The 18314-nt window shown below is 42.9% G+C and overlaps 1 protein-coding gene across 1 annotated transcript in view; it reads left to right on the forward strand.

Annotated features, from left to right (window-relative positions):
* Positions 1 to 1727: 1727 nt before the first annotated feature.
* Positions 1728 to 18314, forward strand: part of PLPPR5 (phospholipid phosphatase related 5) — a 111858-nt gene continuing 95271 nt past the window's right edge. The window contains exon 1 of the mRNA XM_040626730.1: positions 1728 to 1964. Coding sequence (XP_040482664.1) covers positions 1728 to 1964 — 237 coding nt within the window. The remainder of the gene's footprint in view (positions 1965 to 18314) is intronic.

The raw sequence follows: 18314 nt of genomic DNA on the forward strand, positions 1-18314 counted from the left end.
GCATTAAATCATGTACCTTTGTAATAGTTACATTTTCATAATACGGTAAACTACTCTTGTCCATTAAGGAACCGTTTCCTCCCACTGCCCCAAATTGCTTATTATACATGTTGTTCAGTGTCTTTTATCTAGTAAGTAGTTATTAAATGATGTTTAATAACATGTGGCAGATAAGGTATCCCTCATTAAAGGCAATTCACACTGCCATTACTTCCCCAAAATACCAATCAGTTGCCAAATTTAAATGGCCTTATTAGCCTACCAATGTTGCTTTTTCCTGGTGATTAAAACCCACCTCTAAAAATCACCAAGTACAATCCATTAAAATGAATGAATATTCTAGAAACCTGCTAAAGTAATCTACATTTTAATGAGACAGGAAGGGCTCTAGGAATATTTTCTTGTCTCTAACATACGGTTCTTTACCTGCTCTCTAGAGTGGAGGATGTGAGCAGTGTCAGGCTCTGCTAAGGTCCTCCCCCACCTCCACCCCCACCCCCCAGTTTGCTGCCTAAGCTTGCACGCAGGGACCCACATGGCATCACGAAATGGGTTCTTTACATATATGCAGCTACTTACAGAGCTATGCACATGCGTGTATGCCCATGTATGGGTGCGCTTCGTACGCATGTGGTGTGAGCCCACGTTGGTCTCCCTGTCCTTTCACCTGACCCGTGGGGAATCCCGGCAATTTCCCAGAACTCGGGGAATAGCGAGATGAGGCAAATAGCCCTTTTCCCTGGTGGCAGGCACCGCTGGCTCCCAGGAATCTGCAATGCCTCCTCTCCCAAGCAGCTAATAAAGGGAGACTGACTGAAGATGAGCAAGTGGAGAATACATGAAGGAGGAAGGGGCCGTTGTACAAAAGATGATGCTTCTGGAGCTACTGAACTATGACTGTGTTTCTACATACAAAACCCTAGGAAGCTAGAGAGGAGGCAGAGAAACTCTGAATCTAAAATGCTCTGAGATTATTTTTCTAACAGTGCCTAGAAACCACCGCTTGGCGTGTGTCCTGCGCGGGGTTAAGGAATCCAAGGGAGAGCGGGCTGAAACTCGCAGCGCGGCATCCGGCACTTTGAGCTTCGGTGGGGTTTGCGCTCCGAAGACGCGTCCGCGCACCATTTTCCCAGGCGTTGTGCGGGTTTCTTAAACAGCCCAGCTGCTGCCTCAGAAAGGAGTTTCTAGAAGCTCCTTCTCTGCTGCCTCCCCTCCCCCCCGCCACCTTTTTTTTTTTTTTTCGCTTTTTACCCCCGCGAGGAGCTTCTCCAGCTCCACTGCGTCCGCCCTCCGAGGGGCACAGGTGCCCGGCTTCTGCCGCCCGGTCCGCCGACGCCGCCTCCTCCAGGCGGGCCCGGGGTGCTCCACCAGCCGCTGCTGCAACGAGAACGGTCTCTTGCTGGGCGCTGCGGCCGCTGCCGGTCGCCCGGGACTCCCCGCCCTCCCGCGCGACCCCGCGCCCGGGCGGGCGGCGCTTGCGGCGGGCGGGGGGCGGGGAGGGGAGCGGGGGCTCGTCTGGGGGTAGCCGCCTCCTCTGCAGCCTGCTGGCGCCTTCGAAACCCGGACCTGCCTCCGCCTCTTCCTCCAGCGACTCCATCCCTCCTCCCGCGCTTCGTCGTCCCGCCGCCCCCGCCGCCGCCGCGCCCCCGGTGGCTGCCTCGGCGGACCCGGGAGGGGGCCCGCCGCGTCCGCCGCCCGCTCGGCTCGGCCCGGCCCGGGAGGCGTGCATGCCCCTGCTGCCCGCGGCGCTCACCAGCAGCATGCTCTATTTCCAGATGGTGATCATGGCAGGGACGGTGATGCTGGCGTACTACTTCGAGTACACCGACACGTTCACCGTGAACGTGCAGGGCTTCTTCTGCCACGACAGCGCCTACCGCAAGCCCTACCCGGGCCCGGAGGACAGCAGCGCCGTGCCCCCAGTGCTCCTCTACTCGCTGGCCGCCGGGGTCCCCGTGCTTGTGGTAAGCCCGGGGGTGCCCGCCCTCGCGTCGGACTCCCTTCGGTCGCCCCTCACCTTCAGGGTGGAGACCCCGCTGAGGGTCGGGGCGCGGCAGCCTTGCCTTCTAAGTTCCTCCAAGTTGTGGGCAGCCCCTTCCCCAGAGGACATTCTTCCAGGGCGCGTCAGGGGTGGGTGCGAAGGAAGCCGCATCTCTCCTCACACGCCACCCCCGCACCCCCTGCCGTGGCTGCAGCGTTAGGGTGACGGGGAGGAGGATGGGAGGGATGGGGGCTGTGGGAGGTGATAGGTGGGGGTCGGGGCCGCGGAGGAGGTAGAGCCCTCGGGTGCATTCTTACTTCCTCCCCTCTGTGGCCTTGCTCCGCCGGCCGGCGGCCCCCAGATTGCGACGGGGAGCGGAGCAGCCGCCGGCCGGCGGGGAGGAGAGGGCATCAGTCTCTGGGTGACGGGGAGGAGGATGGGAGGGATGGGGGCTGTGGGAGGTGATAGGTGGGGGTCGGGGCCGCGGAGGAGGTAGAGCCCTCGGGTGCATTCTTACTTCCTCCCCTCTGTGGCCTTGCTCCGCCGGCCGGCGGCCCCCAGATTGCGACGGGGAGCGGAGCAGCAGCCGGCCGGCGGGGAGGAGAGGGCATCAGTCTCTGGGGTGTGGAAGGGACTCCTGCTTCCCGAGTCTGGGCGCGTATTCCCGTTTTACCGCCGCCTTCCCTTTCAGATGAAAGTGCCGGTGGGACTAAGCTGACCAGGGAGCAAATTATCTAAAAAAGAATTTTGAAAACTGCTAAATGAAGAGGTTCCAGCAGCAGTGCTTGCTGGAAGCAGGAGCTGTGTCCAAATGACAAGATTTCATTTCAAGGCTGCTCCACTCTCTGGGCAGCTTAAATCCTTTCCTCTGATAGCCTCGCTTAGAATGCCTTGTGGATTTATGGACTGTGTGTGTGTGTGTGTGTGTGTGTGTGTGTGTGTGAATTTTGAAAACTGCTAAATGAAGAGGTTCCAGCAGCAGTGCTTGCTGGAAGCAGGAGCTGTGTCCAAATGACAAGATTTCATTTCAAGGCTGCTCCACTCTCTGGGCAGCTTAAATCCTTTCCTCTGATAGCCTCGCTTAGAATGCCTTGTGGATTTATGGACTGTGTGTGTGTGTGTGTGTGTGTGTGTGTGTGTGTGTGTGTGTGTGTGTGTATACAGACGCACGTACACACAGATATACATATGTAATTATTAGGATGGTAATCACATAATAATTTACATATGTGAATATGGTGCAGTTATTGGTAGGAAAATTGGTGGTGTTTCTTCAGCAAACATTATGGTTCCTCTGTTATTGTCAAAGTATTGGAGGTGTCCTTCCAGTGGTACCGCTTCTCTCTTCCAACTCTCAACAGATAACAAGTAGGAAATTAGGAAATGAAGAGGAAAGGGAAAAGGAAGTTTTATTTCAGTGGTTGAATGTGTCAGTTTCAACAAATGAACGTTGAGAACATCAGTGGTATCTACCGGGTTTGGTTATTCATGTTTACTTTGATTTTAGGGGAAATGATTTCATATTTTTCCAAATAATGAGAAGTTCCTAACACACATAATGGAATTCCACCAAGGAACATCCTGATAACTTCAAAGTAACTTCGTTTATCACAGATACCCTGGTAGTTGACTTTGAATTCGGCTCCAGTGTACTGGTTTGAAAAGTGTTAGACCTTGCACCGGAAGATGTTTTTTGTTTTTTGGGTTTTTTTTTTAATATTACAATTTGTTAAAAATCCACCTTCATGTTTGTGTTCTCGCTCTTCCATTTGAAAAGCTGAAGGGGGAAAGAAAATTTAGTCATTTTAAGGAATTTTTTTTCCTTTCTGCAGATGTTGGGTTTTCAGACACATGTTTTCTGGGAGACTGAATAGCTCAGGGATTTTTCTGGGATTTTATTTTATTTTTTAAAGAAAAAACCCTGTCACTTTCAGGTCACTGGTTTGGTTACAACCATAATCAATAATATCTGTAACTTGTCCCTTGGTAATTACCACTCTGTGTCTTATTTAAATGAGGTAGCACCTTTCCAATCCTAACCATCCATCCATGGTGGCAGGTGCCAGTTAGAGATGAGAACATGGCCCTGAGATGCTGATTATTTCTCACTTAGGGGGAAGCTCGGAAGAGAAAGGGAAGTAGTCATTATTGAGTGCCTACTCTGTGCTGGGCACACGAGCTGTAACTGCATTTATTCTTCAGAGCATTCCTCTCCAGATAATATTTAAGGACACTGAGAGTCAGATAACAAAATGGAAACACTTGAAAATAAAAATGGTGGGCGTGGTGTTTGTATGCCCCTGGGACTGACGCCTAATGCCATGCTACTTCTACTACTTCCAAAGAATATGTTCTCTGAAGGGGAACAAGAGATGGCTAAGGTGGCAGGCACCTAGAATAAAAATTGAGGGGTTTTAAAAGGGAGGATCTGACTTGCTTTCCATGTTTTGACTTTCAGTCCTTTAGTTGTAAGACAAGGATTTGGGGGGTCCATCTGATGAGAAGCAAGTGTTGGATTTTAGAGGCTAGTGGCACTGCTGGCCCTCCTTTCCCCTTCTGCTTTTCTGAGTAGTATGCTCTCACAATGCCAAAGGTTGGTGACAGTAATGGCAGCTCTTCCTTTCCATTCCTCTCAAGAACTCCGGCTTAGCATAGTCACTTTGCGTAAAAATAATATTATTAGTAATAATAACACCAGTCGTGCCCATCATTTGTTGAGTTATATACCTTATACCTGTCTAACATTTGCCTTATCTATGAAAGCAATTGTTATTATTGTCACCTAATATTTGCGAAAACTGAGGCTTACAAAGATAAAGTAACTTGCCCAAGGTCTAGGGAAAAAAATCTTATACCCAGAATTTTAGTCCTACTTTGTCAAATTCCCAAACTGGAACCTTTTCTATTATAACATACAAATGCAGTTTACTAATAAGTTATTCTTCTAAATAAATGCCCCAGACAGTCTCTTTCCCCATCTCTTACATTTCTTGGACTGTAGTGATAAAGGTTCCTTCATTTGTATATTTTTTAACCTTCAAAAGTCATTTTTAAGTCTTTAAATTAATTTACTAATTTACTAGCTCTCCTCACTACCTAACAAGCTGTGGTTTTGTTTCATACTTGCTACATTCACTTATCTAAAAATCAAAAACAATATATCCTTTCAGTTTTATCACGTTTATGTAGTGTTGATTTGGAGCCCAGGTTTGGAATCTAACAAATTTGGATTCAGATCCAAAGTACATCCTGCTGTTATGTTAACAGTTGGGAACCCTACTTGCTGTGTAACCTTGAACAACTTATTTAAGCTGGTTAAGCCTCAATTTTCTAAGTCACAGGATTTTGAATATTCTATTAGATATAATACATAAATGTCATCCTTGGCCCATAGTGGATACTCCATAAGAGATAAGAGATCAGTAAATCATTAGCATTATTAATGAAATGATAATTCAGTAAATGTTTATTGAATTCCTGTGTTGCAAGCATGACATCAGGGTAGAGGTTATAAAGGAAACTTCAGAAATAAACCAAACTCCTGAGGAGTTTACAGCCTAATTTGGGAAATTAGGTAAATATGCCAAGGTCATAATATAAATCACCACAATAGAAGTGTGTGTACACACACACACACACACACACACGCCACAAAGACCTCTGGTGGTTCAGAAGAGGACAAGCTCATTTTTATTTGGAGAGGTGAGGAAAGGCTTCATGGAGAAAATGGTGGCATTTGAGATGTGACTTGTAGAAGAGGCTGGAATGGAGTTTGAGTCAGGACATCACAGAAGCAACTACACGGACAGCCGCTTGGTAGCAGAAAATGCAGGCTGTACTCTTGAAACAGCAAGTGGTTTGTCTTGTTTCTAAGAGTGGTGTGTGGGGAACACAGAGGGTGTACAGCTGAAGAGGAAGATTTGGGTCTCACTGATGATTCCTGGAATGCCAGGCTGAAAGGTTTTCTCAATTTGTTGGGAACTGACTAGGGATGTTGTCTGGTGGGTGGTGTTTTAGGACATTTTGGGGACAGTAGTGTAGGGCTTTTCTATTATTAAAATACCTATGCAAGAATTTTAAACTCTCGGGGCGCCTGTGTGGCACAGTCATTAAGCATCTGCCTTCGGCTCAGGGCGTGATCCCAGCGTTCTGGGATCGAGCCCCACATCAGGCTCCTCCGCTGGAAGCCTGCTTCTTCCTATCCCACTCCCCCTGCTTGTGTTCCCTCTCTCGCTGGCTGTTTCTATCTGTCAAATTAATAAATAAAATCTAAAAAAAATAAAAAGAATTTTAAACTCTTTATCCTTAAGTCTATTTTGTGTTGTGAAATATTGCTTCAATTGTGTTTTCAGAAAATGCCTGTAACTTGGGCTCATTTAAAAAAGACGACATGTTTTATAGGCTCCTTGAAAATGTCCTTGCTCAGTGTGATCTGTGTAGCATTTGCCAAAGCACCACATACATAATTTATAGATATATATTTAATTAGTGATCTTTGATTTTTCATTGATTAGAAGAACTGGTGATGACAATGTATTCTGCGCTCAAATTTGGATACAGTGGCTATAAGCAGTTATCGTTCCTTAGATCATTAAGCAACACAGGTGATTGGAAGGAGACCAGAGCTAGAACATTCATCTTCATAGAGCCAGAACCAAGGCAGAGAAAACCAGCAGAAAGCGGGGCAGATTTGAGTGTTAGGGAACATCTCTGATTCTTCATGTCTGCATCCTCAGGAAACTCCCTCGGGACTCTGAGACTCTGAGGGACGCAGCTGCTGCTGCTGTCCTAAGGGTATGGAGTCACTACATGTGGCGGGAGTAGGTGATGGCAGAAAGCAGCTCCTATCTAGAGCACCATCTTGTTAGATCAAAGTGCCTGAACCTTTCCCATAGACCTCTTCTGCTGGGAACCTCATCTTGAGTGCTCCCTTCTCGTTCTACTCCTGGACCACGTGCCTGGGGCATGGTGAGGAGAAACACAGATATGGGTGTCAGACAAGCCTGGATTCTTATCTGCATTTCTCTCACTTACTCTACGTGTGACCTTGGGCAACATTTTCTTATTCATAAACTGGAGATAAAAATGCCTGCCTCTTGAGAGACAGTGCATCGAGAGGTTAAGATCACAGACTCTGGAGTCAGACTGCTTGGGTTTGAAGCCCAGAGCTGCCCCCTTCCCGCTGTGTGAACCTGAGCCAGTCTTTCTATGCTTCAGTTTCTTCCACTATAAAATGGAGATAATAGAAGTATTGGCCTCACAGGATTATTCTGAGCATGAAATGGGTTCACATAGATGTTGGAGGAGTGCCCAGCTAAATATGTGTTAGCTGCCATGAACACAACCCCCAGGTTGTGACGATTAAGCAAGATAATCTATTTAAGGCACCTAGCAAAGTGCATTTGTCGGTGGATTCCAGGGCTGATAAAATGTTAGAGGTGGACAGAGGCCACCTGGTTCAACCCCCTCACCCACAAAAATTGGGGACACTGAATAGTAAAAATTGGAACTCTGTTACTGGCATCATGTTAAGGAGTCCTACTTCTGATGACTCCTCTGTTTCGTCAGGGAGGCTAACACCAGCTGACATTTGCTATGCAGCAGCGGTGCTAGATACAGTCAGCGCATTACTTCATTCGATGCTCACCCTCGTGGCACGTTTATTAAGCATACGTGCTATCATTAAATCCACTTATGCACAAGAAACATGATGTTTAGTAACATTATGTGTCAGACGTGTATTAAATTATTTAAATCCATTAATTAATTTTCACTTCAGCTTCTGAAGGAAATTTGGATGTGAGGAGGTTGGAGTGCCAACCCGGAGTCCCACATCGACTGTGCCAGAACCCTCAAAGCCTGCGCCTCTAGTTCTTCTGTTCCGTACCTTGATCCTAACCCATTAAGCAGATCTTTACAGATTTTTGGTCATAGTGATTCAGTACTAGAGGTGTCAGAATTGTCTCGCGTCTTTTATCCTCCATTTCAGGTTTTCTGGTCTGATCGGAAGCTTTGTGCTCCAGTGTAGATAATGGTTTCAATGTGTGGTGTGGGAGATTGTTTTGTTTCCTGTTAAGCTTGAAATGTTGTGGCGAGGTGGGTCGCAGCAGAAGGGATTCAAAGATATTCTGCTATTCTGGTCGGAAGCCATGTTCTCGTGTCTGTAGCATACACTGATAAGTGCCGCATGCAGCTGCATTTATGTGGACCCGCCCTCTGGGGCTAGATCTGCACACGACAGTGGGGGGCCTCTGTTTCTAAGGCATGTTTCTTAAAAGGGACCTAGCACCAAATCTGGGGTGTAGTGAACACACTGAAATTGTGTATAAATACTATATATATATATATACACACACACACACACACACACATGCACGCATGTGCACACGTGCACACATTTTTCTAGTAAGAGCCTCCATAGCTTTATTGGATTGTCAGAGATATCCAAGATTCCCTAAAAGTTAGAACCACACTATGTCCTTATGTCTCTTAGGACCTTGCTTCACTTAGATAGTCTCATTCATATTCATTCATTCATACTTTCCCTCCCTCCCTGCATTCTTTTTTGTCTTTCTTTTTCCAAAGATCCCCTCCACTTTGCATACTGGTAAGGAGATGGTGATGCTGAGGGGAAAGCAGGGGCTGGTCTGAAAACCAGCTAGCATTCCTCTGCTTCTCATCTCTCTTCCCTTCCTCCTCTGGCTGTCTTCCTCCCCATCCCTTTCTCCCCCTTTATCTTCCTGTCTTCTTTTTCCCCCTCCAACCACAGGTTATCCCTGTGGCTTTTCTGAGCCAGTTAACTTATCTGAAAAATGAGGACTTATTTCTTCCTACTTTTCAAAGCTGTTGTGAGAATCAAATAGGTGAGCATGTACTTTGGAGACAATGTGAAGAAAACATAATGCAAGCGGATTACATGGGTTATATACCCAGCTGGTCATTAGAGATGGTTAAGACCGCTCACAGCATGACTACATTCCCATTCACTTGTATAGTTGGAAACAAAATAATGTTTCCAAGGAGGAATATTAATACCGTCTGTTAAGTATGCACTGTATCATATTAATTTTTTAATTTGCATTGTTCCAAAAGGCATTATTTGTAAAAGTTTTAAATGATGATAATGCATCTATTATGTACTAGGTAGAATGCTGTTGCTTGAATTCGTATAATGAATAAGGCATATTAACCGCCCTTTGAGAGCGCAGACATTATACGTGAAGCTATAGCTGCAAACCTTCGTTTTCTTGCCTGTGAGAGTGAGGTAATGATACTTAACATGATACCTTATAAAAATTAACTACCAGCATGCATCAAGTACTCAAAAACTGATAGCTGCTCTTTTAGCATAAAAGCCAATAATATTGACAGTGCACAGCGAAATGACATCAAGTGTACTTACTCATTTCTGTGGAGCAAATGAGGCAAAGCACTCGCTTTTCACTTTAACCCTTTCTATACGCACTAAGACGTCTAGGGAGCTTTAGCACTTCGCTCCAGCTGGTAAATGACACATCTAGGATCTGAATCTTATACTTCAAGTCCAGTGCTCCTTTGGCTGCATGCAGTTTCCCATTAATTTGATTCCCAACATAAAATGGCGACATTCCTAGAAGACAGAGGTGAGTCAAAGCATATTGATTATGTATCAGTGTGCTGTTTACAGTATCCGTATGTTTGTTAATCTATAGGCTCAGTTACAACCACACATGACAAGAGGATGTTCAAAGACATGTTCAAAGACCAAACTTCATTTTTTCAGAACCGGTGGAATGGCCAGTAGAATAGCTCAACATTTCCATTCATCAAGTCGAGAGGCAAGTTCTGATCTCAGAGATCTTAACCAATAGTTAGGAGAATATTTAACAGACTTTGGAAAATCGTAAAGAATATCATTTAGATGGAAGATATTTTAAAATATGTGAAATGGAGTTCTACATTCAGTTGGATTTAAACTATTTCTGAGAATGCCAGTTTTCACTCAGCAGGCTGGTTATTTTTTTAGTCTTATTATGACAGATGTAGTTTGAAAATCACTGTCAGTAAAACCACCATTTTTTGTTGTTGTTGTAAAAAACAGAATCTGAAAGATTTTTTTCCAGACCAGGTTCATTTAGAACTCTAAACACAGTCTTTTGGTGGATATTTCTCAGTGAGTGAACGTGTGAGTGAATGTGTATACATGTGTATGTGTGTGTAGTGTGTGCGTGGACACACACACACACACATATATATTTGGTCTGTAATAAACTTGGAATTTCTTTTATGGATTAATTCTTATCTCCCTTGCTTCTAACCTCTTTAATGCTCCCCCATCCATCCCTCCCACCCCAAAAACCCCAACTTTCTGGAACATTCTTCTATATCTGTTTGGACTTCGCACCAACTCCTCTGGGGAAATCTCTTGGGCTCCCACATTCTCCTCTATAAATCCTTAGCCTCTCTAACAAATTGTGGTATTAAAATAACCTTATATTGTGCTTTATGTTGTATTCATTTTTACTCCTGTTTCCATCAGTAGACTTGCAAATCTCAAAGTTAGGGTATTGTAATCTGACTAAAGCTGATTTCATCATATCCAACTCTTCAGTTATTTTTGGTAGATAAGTTATCTAGGCACCAACTAAGTTTGTGATGATGAGGTTATAATGACCAAACTCTGATAAGCATGCAGTTACTTAATAACCATTCATTGAAACAGGCAAGAAAGTCCATACGCCCTGTTCTGTAAGCTCAGTGAACTGGCAGCTCTTTGTCCTTGAAGGTGTTTTAAGTGTATGAAAGGTTCATCACAGAAAAGGTGGGATTCTGTGCCCTTGCACTGACATGCTTCATGCAGAAAACCTCTTAAACCAATGGCTGGCCCTGAGATCCATTGAGAACAAGTCATTGGGGTATAGGTTACAGACCTCACTGGAGTCTTATGGTTTATTTATTCAAGGATGGAAAGTATCCCCAAACTACTTTAGTCAATCCACGTAGCTTGAAAATATTTAATTTCACCAATAAAGATTCTATTTTTAGCATTCATCGTGCTAATTAAAAGTCATTACTTTCATCAATAAAAATTATTTTTATATCCATAATGCTAATTAAATCAGTTATCAATTAACATACAGATAGCAAAAAGACTTGTAGCAGCTTGTTCCGATTTTGCTTTTCCTGATAAAATGCTAGTGACTTCCCAGGACTTCCTTCCTCCCTGCCTTCCTCATTCCTTCTTTTCTTGAACAAATATTCAGTGAGCACCTCCCATGTATAGCATACCTTGAAAATAAGACTCAAAGAGCTTACTTGACTTGCTGCAAATCCCAAAACCAGGATTAAATCCCATCTTTCCCTTCTTCAAATCTTTCAGAGCAACATTATGAAATAAAAGACTTATGAAATCATAGGTCAGTTAAATACAAATGTAGTCCTGCCATATCTACGTATTACCAAAATAACTTGTGGCATTTCCTGTCTAAGGCAAGCAGGATTTGTTTTGATAGAACCAGAACCTCTATTCTGAGTAAATTGTGTATTGTGTTTCTTGTGTGATGATCCCCTTTTTTAAAGAGTGCTTCCAATCACACCAGCAAAAACTGTACTTTTCTATTAGGATTTTTTATTGAGATTTCAGATTTAGCTTTTTCTCACACTGGGGTGCACAGAAGCACTTTTCACGCTGGGAAACATCTTATATTTTCAGAGATCTCATCAAAGCAGAATGCCAAGTTTTCACAGACACCAAAATTGAGCAGTCTTGGATAGAGATAGTGCACCTGGAGCCTCATCTTGTAATTTAAAATAAATTCCTGACGTTTCCAACTAAAAAACAAAATAATATCGTTGGATTGGTGACAATAACCTTTTCCTTCACATGTGCCTTAAGTGTTGGGTTTGCTAAGTTACTAAACTGAATGAAGAGACTTAGTCAAAACTACGTTGACAACCCTTTTGGTCTTTCACAGAGAGACCTTTGTTTCCTTTTCTCTCTGGCTCCTAATCACATGATTATTTGGGGTCCCCTTTTTATTTCTCTTGGGGCTAAGTCTAGAATACGGATATAGGAATCCAGTAGACACTTTATTCAAGCCACACTATCAGGCTTTTTCTGCCATTCAATTTTTGGAAAAGATTTGTGAATCCAATGTTAGAAGACGCTTCTTTGTAGCTGGGATTTGTTAGTCATGAACGTGGCCTTAGAAATCATTTAGTTTCATCCCTTGATTTTCAAATCAATGGCCAGAGAGATCAAGTGACTTGCCCAAGGCCATGCAACTAATGAGAAATGACACAACAGATGTCGTGTGTGGGCACTGAGTATATATCAGGCATTGATGTAAGTATTTACACATATATATTTTTAAAGATTTTATCTATTTATTTGACAGAGAGAGAGACAGCCAGCGAGAGAGGGAACACAAGCAGGGAGAGTGGGAGAGGAAGAAGCAGGCTCCCCGTGGAGGAGCCTGATGTGGGGCTCGATCCCAGAACCCTGGGATCATGCCCTGAGCCGAAGACAGAATGCTTAACGGTTGAGCCACCCAGGCGCCCCAGTATTTCCACGTATTAACCAACTGAATCCTCCGGTCATGGGAGATACAGTTGTTATCTCGATTTACAGATGACACTGAGGCAAAAAGGATTAAGCAAGTAACCCATAACCCCGCAGCAAGAAAGTTGAGGTACGTCAGCAGAATGCCAGATACGTGCTTTTAACACTGGGAGGGGGTTGGTCCCCTTACCAAATTTTTTGCCATCTCCTGCTGGACCTAAGCCCACCTGCAAGGAGTATTAGTTGGGAGAGAGACGAAGAGCATACGATTATTGTGGTAGCTTTTTCCCTGTGGCTTTTAGACTGTTGACCGAAGAGATTTCACTGAATATTATATTTACAATTGCACTGTCTGTGACAGTGAAGAGGTGGTGGCAGATACGGAAAAAGAACATTTAATTCTCAAATTGTTTGGTTCTATGATGTCTTTATGCTTCTAACATCAAATCTTTTCAGACAAAAAGTAAAACTACATTTGAAACTTGCTACAAGTTTCAACCTACCCATTTTTGATGTATAGTTTCCAAATTCTTACAGTGTGATTTAAACATAACACAATATAATATAATTATAACACTATATATAATTAACATATAGCATATCTACTGCACCCAAGGCAGAGTCATTATGTTAAGTTTGGCAACTAGTTAGAGGCATGGAAAAAATACTTAGTAGTGTGTGTGTGCACACGTGTGCGTGTGTGCGTGTGTGTGTGTGTGTGTGAAGGAAAAGCATAGACATTTATATATTTGTATATTTTGAAGTCATTTTTGTTTTTGTTTTTGAAGGGACTTACGGATACTCTTAAAAGGATTGCAGAAATTTTTGGTCCAATCCCATAGTGCCATTTTCTGAGAAATAGCAGTGACTTATGAAATCAGTTTTCTCCTATGCTGTGCTTTATGTTATTTTCCCTACTCTTCATTTCCATCTGCTTAAATACTTTCCAGCCTTTACCTTAGGCAACTCCAATCCCACCTCTTTCATAACTCCACCTTCAATGCTCCTAGGCAACAGTGATCTACCTTGCCTTTAAAATCCTTTTTGAATAATAGTCTGTCCTCTTATATACTTTCCATAAAAGTGTAGTTGTGGGTGTGGGATGGGGAGCTGGAGAGACAGTGAGACCAAATAAAAGGAACAGTAGCAATAATGTATTATTGTCTGGAAATAGTGAATGCTATTGGTAGGATTCATAATAAATTTTGTATATGCAGACTTTATGATGATCTGAAATTAAGAGGAGAGAGAGATTGGGGAAGGAAGGAAGGAAGGAAGGAAGGAAGGAAGGAAGGAAGGAAGGAAGGAAGGGGGAGGGAGGGAAGGGGAGAGAGAGAGAAAAAAAGAAAGGAAGGAGGAGGGAGGGAGGCAAAAGAGAGAAAGAAAGGAAAGGAGGGAGGAAGGGAAGAAGGAAGAAAGGAAGGAAGGGAGAAAGGAAAAAGGAAGGAAGAGGAGTGACTCACTGGCCCGACTGGCAGTGAGCTTTCCTCATTACCCCGCTGCTTACTGCCTTTGAGACCTTGAGAAAATCAGGTAGCTTTCTGGCCTCTGTGTCATTAGATACCTGGTTTGGAAGGGTTTGAACTCCACCTGCGGCGGGAAACTGACTGACGCCTGGCTCTTCCATAGCCTTTTATGTGTGTGAGACAAGGGTCACTATTAGGACGGTGAAATAAAGTCTGTCTCTCTGAGTTGTCTGCTTCCAGGCCTCTCACCATTTGAAGCCATATAGAACACTCTAGATGGTCTCCCAATATATGATGTTATTTTAGTTCTTGGACTTTTAGTTTTCATGTTCACATGGCATGGATTTGAGTCCATTTTGCCATTCTGGCTCTCATGTCTGACCACACTTGAGATGTGCTGTTTTTAAGGCATGGCACGAGCCGCCCTGAATAATGTGTTCCCAGTGTACTTTCACCCCTGGCAAATACGTCAGAAGTTCTGCATACTGTTTTCTTTAAAGCATTAGCCTTGGGGTCAGTGGAAAGTCTCCTTGTGGTTAATTATCTCATCTGCGAAGGGAGTAGGTTAAACTTCTCTTCAAGTAGACAAAAACACTGCGTGATGGTATACACTGTCTCCCTTCCATGACCACAGCAGACATTGCTAAGAGATTGTGGCATCTTCTTTCCAACCGAAACTGATCTGGGTTTTCAGTCCTTGAGGCAGAACTCCAGGCAACATCTTCTAATCGGATTTGCTGTCTTGCAATCAGATGACTGTTAAAATGCAGTTGTATGTCACAATACACAACATAGTATACTACTTATTGATGTATTATAGTTTAGTACATGTAAGTATTTTGGTCATCATAAGATTACAAATTCAGCAAATTTGTCTTGTATATCTTTGCCTCTTGCTCACCACATAATGCCTAATACAATGCCTTTCAAATGGTAGATGTAAGTAATTATTAATGTGTTTTAAGAGAACGCAATGGAAGAAGCAGGAATTAAAATTATTTGGGGTACCCATTCCTAGATACTTATGTTATAAAGTCCAAAGTATTTCTCTAAATCCCAATTCTTAATGTTTTATTTTAGTTACCACTCATCCCTGATTTCAGATTTCTTTTTACCCATGTACGTTCACTTACTTTTTAATTTAATCAAAGTTATCTAAAATATAGTTCAAAATATTTACTCCAAATAGAGAATATTTCAAACACCTATCATTCTGTTTTAAAAATCTTTAACATCATCGTGTTTTTGCTTCTATAACCGCTATTTCCGCCATGTCTTTAATTGTCCATAGCACAAACTTTTATAACTTTAAATTGTCACTCTGTAAGCATTTCTGTAGCATATGCTCTTTCTTCATCAGGTGTGACATATTCTATATTCCGATACTCCCACCCCCTATTTTTTTAGAAGAGCACATCATCTTCCATTCGGTTTTGTAAATCAAATAGCCAATACATTCTTCATTGGAAGTTCATCTACTTGGTAAATTAGACAACTTTTTTTTTGGTCTTCTGATATAGGATTCAGCTAGCTGGCAGAGTTTCTTTCTTTCTTTTTTTTTTTTTTAGATTTTATTTATTTATTTGAGAGAGAGCGCGAGTGGGGGTAGGGACAGAGGGAGAGGGACAAGCAGACTCTGCCTGAGCACAGAGCCCAAAACAGGGCTCTACGTGGGACTCAGTCTCACGACACTGAGATCATGATCTGAGCCGAAATCAAGAGTTGGATGCCCAACCAACTGAGCCACCCAGATGCCCTGCTGGCAGAGTTTCTAAATGAAATAAGTCATGACTTTATAGTCACTCAGATCTCTGAATCATACTCTGTACATTTTCATTAGTAATCCTAAATTAAGAGTTGAAACACTTGACTCAATACATGGAACTGTTTTTGAGAAGAGTTTGTTTCCTTAGAGAGTGATAAAAATTAGTGGTACTTTAGAAAATGACATTAATGAGTAAAGAAAGATTTAATGCTGCTTGGGCAGGCAAATCACTTACAACTTTGATTAACTTCGGAAGGAACCAGGAAAATGAAATTAGGATTTTATCGTTTATGGATACTTTTCATTAAAATTCAGGATTTCCCAGTTAGAGCGAAAAATCAGTCAAGTGCAAATTAGCTCCTCACCTTATCCAATGGATGCAAATGAAATCACCTGCTAACAATCACATTGAAATGCAGTGATCGGGTATTCAGTAATTTGTTCCTTTATTTATCCATTAAAAAAACAGTTACTGAGCTCTCCCTGGACAAAGCTTTGTATGTGTAATGGTCTCTACATATTCGAAGATGTTAGAAAGGATCCTTGTTCTCAAGGAAGTCAAAGTTCATTGTCAGCGAAGAGTTAAAATACACTAATACTGAAAACTGGCCTGGGGGAGGAAGGTAGACAGAATGATGAGAGAGATTGCTGAAAGGAGGTGACTTTAGCTAGTCAGAGCAGGGAGGGAAGGGCAAGAGCATACATAAGCAAAACTCCTTTACGCTGGAGAAAACTTCCCAGGTTGAAGGAACTCCAAGAATGTCTGTAACAGAAAGGTGTACAGCACAGAAGTAATTAGGTTCAGAACATAAGGATGCGTAGTAGAAAATACATTACAATAATACGTTACAATAATATGCAGGGATTCCCAGCATGAAGAGGTAAACCTTTGATACGCATTCTGATCTCTTAGCCTCACCATCTCTGTCTGCAAAATGGGACATCTAAATCTGCCTGTCTTACAAGTAACTCTGTTTATGTGATTGAATTTAATTTAGTAAACCGAAAGAAAAACATTAGAATATTGTTTCAGCGTCTTAAGGAATCTAGGGAAATAGTTATCTCATTGATCTTGGCTGCCGGGTGTGTTCCAGGGTGCTTACATTTTCCTACTTTAAAATAAAAATATTGCCATGAAATAAACTTTTAATTCGATAGTTACTGAGAAGATAACCCCTCTGACACGCATATTACATGATTTTCAATCATTATTTGCAACATGGACAATGCTAAAACATCGATATTAGTACAATTATGAAAGCTTATGCTGATACACACAATGAAAATTTAAATTGGCAAGGACATTGTTGTTACCATTGCTATGTTTTGCTTCTATAATTAGGACATCTTGACTTGCATTTTCTAAATTAAATAACAGGTGTGCTCACCTGTGTAGTAAATATCTTTAATCTCCTGTTTTTAAATTAGAAGGTAAAGTGAAATATATACATCTATATGTTGCTCTAGAAATTTGAGGGCATGCTATTCCAGTTCTTTTAGAAAGCACGGATTGAAATTTATGTGAAACCCAACAGTACTATTCTTGGTAGGTGAAATTCATATTTTCCAGTTTATGGTATTAAGGATTAAATGTTCTTGGTTTTCTTGCAAGATGCTCTATCCTTCTAAATTTAGTCATCTAATTAAGATTTCCATTCATGGGAAGTGACTTTAAAGAGCACATAAGACAGGCTTTTATACAAACAAGCTTTGATTGGATTAATTGGATTTGCATAAATTTTATGATGTGAATATGCTAGTGTCTTGGCTTCATTCACTTAGAAGGGAGAGCTTAAAGGAATGAGAAAGAGGAAACACATGACAGGTTGCAAAGGAAGCATGTAAAAGCAGTCAGGTTAACGGCATGGCAAGAACAAACCCTAAGGAGCTGAAGCAGTCCAAGCTTTAGCAATATATAAACTGGCCCAGCCCAGAGATCTGAGCATAGGGAAAAAAAAGATGGGAGATTTAGACAGACCACAAGATTGGAGTGTTTTTTTTCCCCCAGAAGATGAGTAGCCTTTGCACCTGACATGGGTTTGATGACGGGGGCTAGGAAGCTGGTGGTACATTTAGGACTCAGAAGGCGAAGGCGAGGATGGCAGCTTGGACTGCGGGCAGCCAGGCTTCTGGCAAGTAGCTCTCATAGAGGGTCACTTGGTCATCAGAGGCCAGTGCTTCCCTAGGGTCACCGAAGAAATAGCAGCCCGGAACAGGGACACTGAGAAGTAGGGCAGAGCAGGTCCGTATTTAGGAAGCAAAGACGTGTGCGGTCTCGTGAAGGTACATATGAGTAAGACAGCGCGAGCTGGTCAGCACAGGCAAGTCCGCGGGGGGCCGAGGGACAGAACAGGGTGGTGAGATGACACCCCAGGCTCCACGATCCTGGGGGTTAGCAGTGCACATCCGGATCACCAGCAGCCAAGACCAGGAAGCCTTCCCAGCAGACAGCCATCAGAGCTCAGAAACTGATTCTGAGCAGAGTCTAAACAACAGATACAGGGGAATGGAATTAAGAAAGCATTGGTGTGGAACCAAACTTTGGACCTTACAGCTGCTAGT

This window comes from Ursus maritimus, unplaced genomic scaffold (assembly GCF_017311325.1).
Source record: "Ursus maritimus isolate PB19 unplaced genomic scaffold, ASM1731132v1 scaffold_12, whole genome shotgun sequence".
Taxonomy (NCBI): Eukaryota; Metazoa; Chordata; class Mammalia; order Carnivora; family Ursidae; genus Ursus; species Ursus maritimus.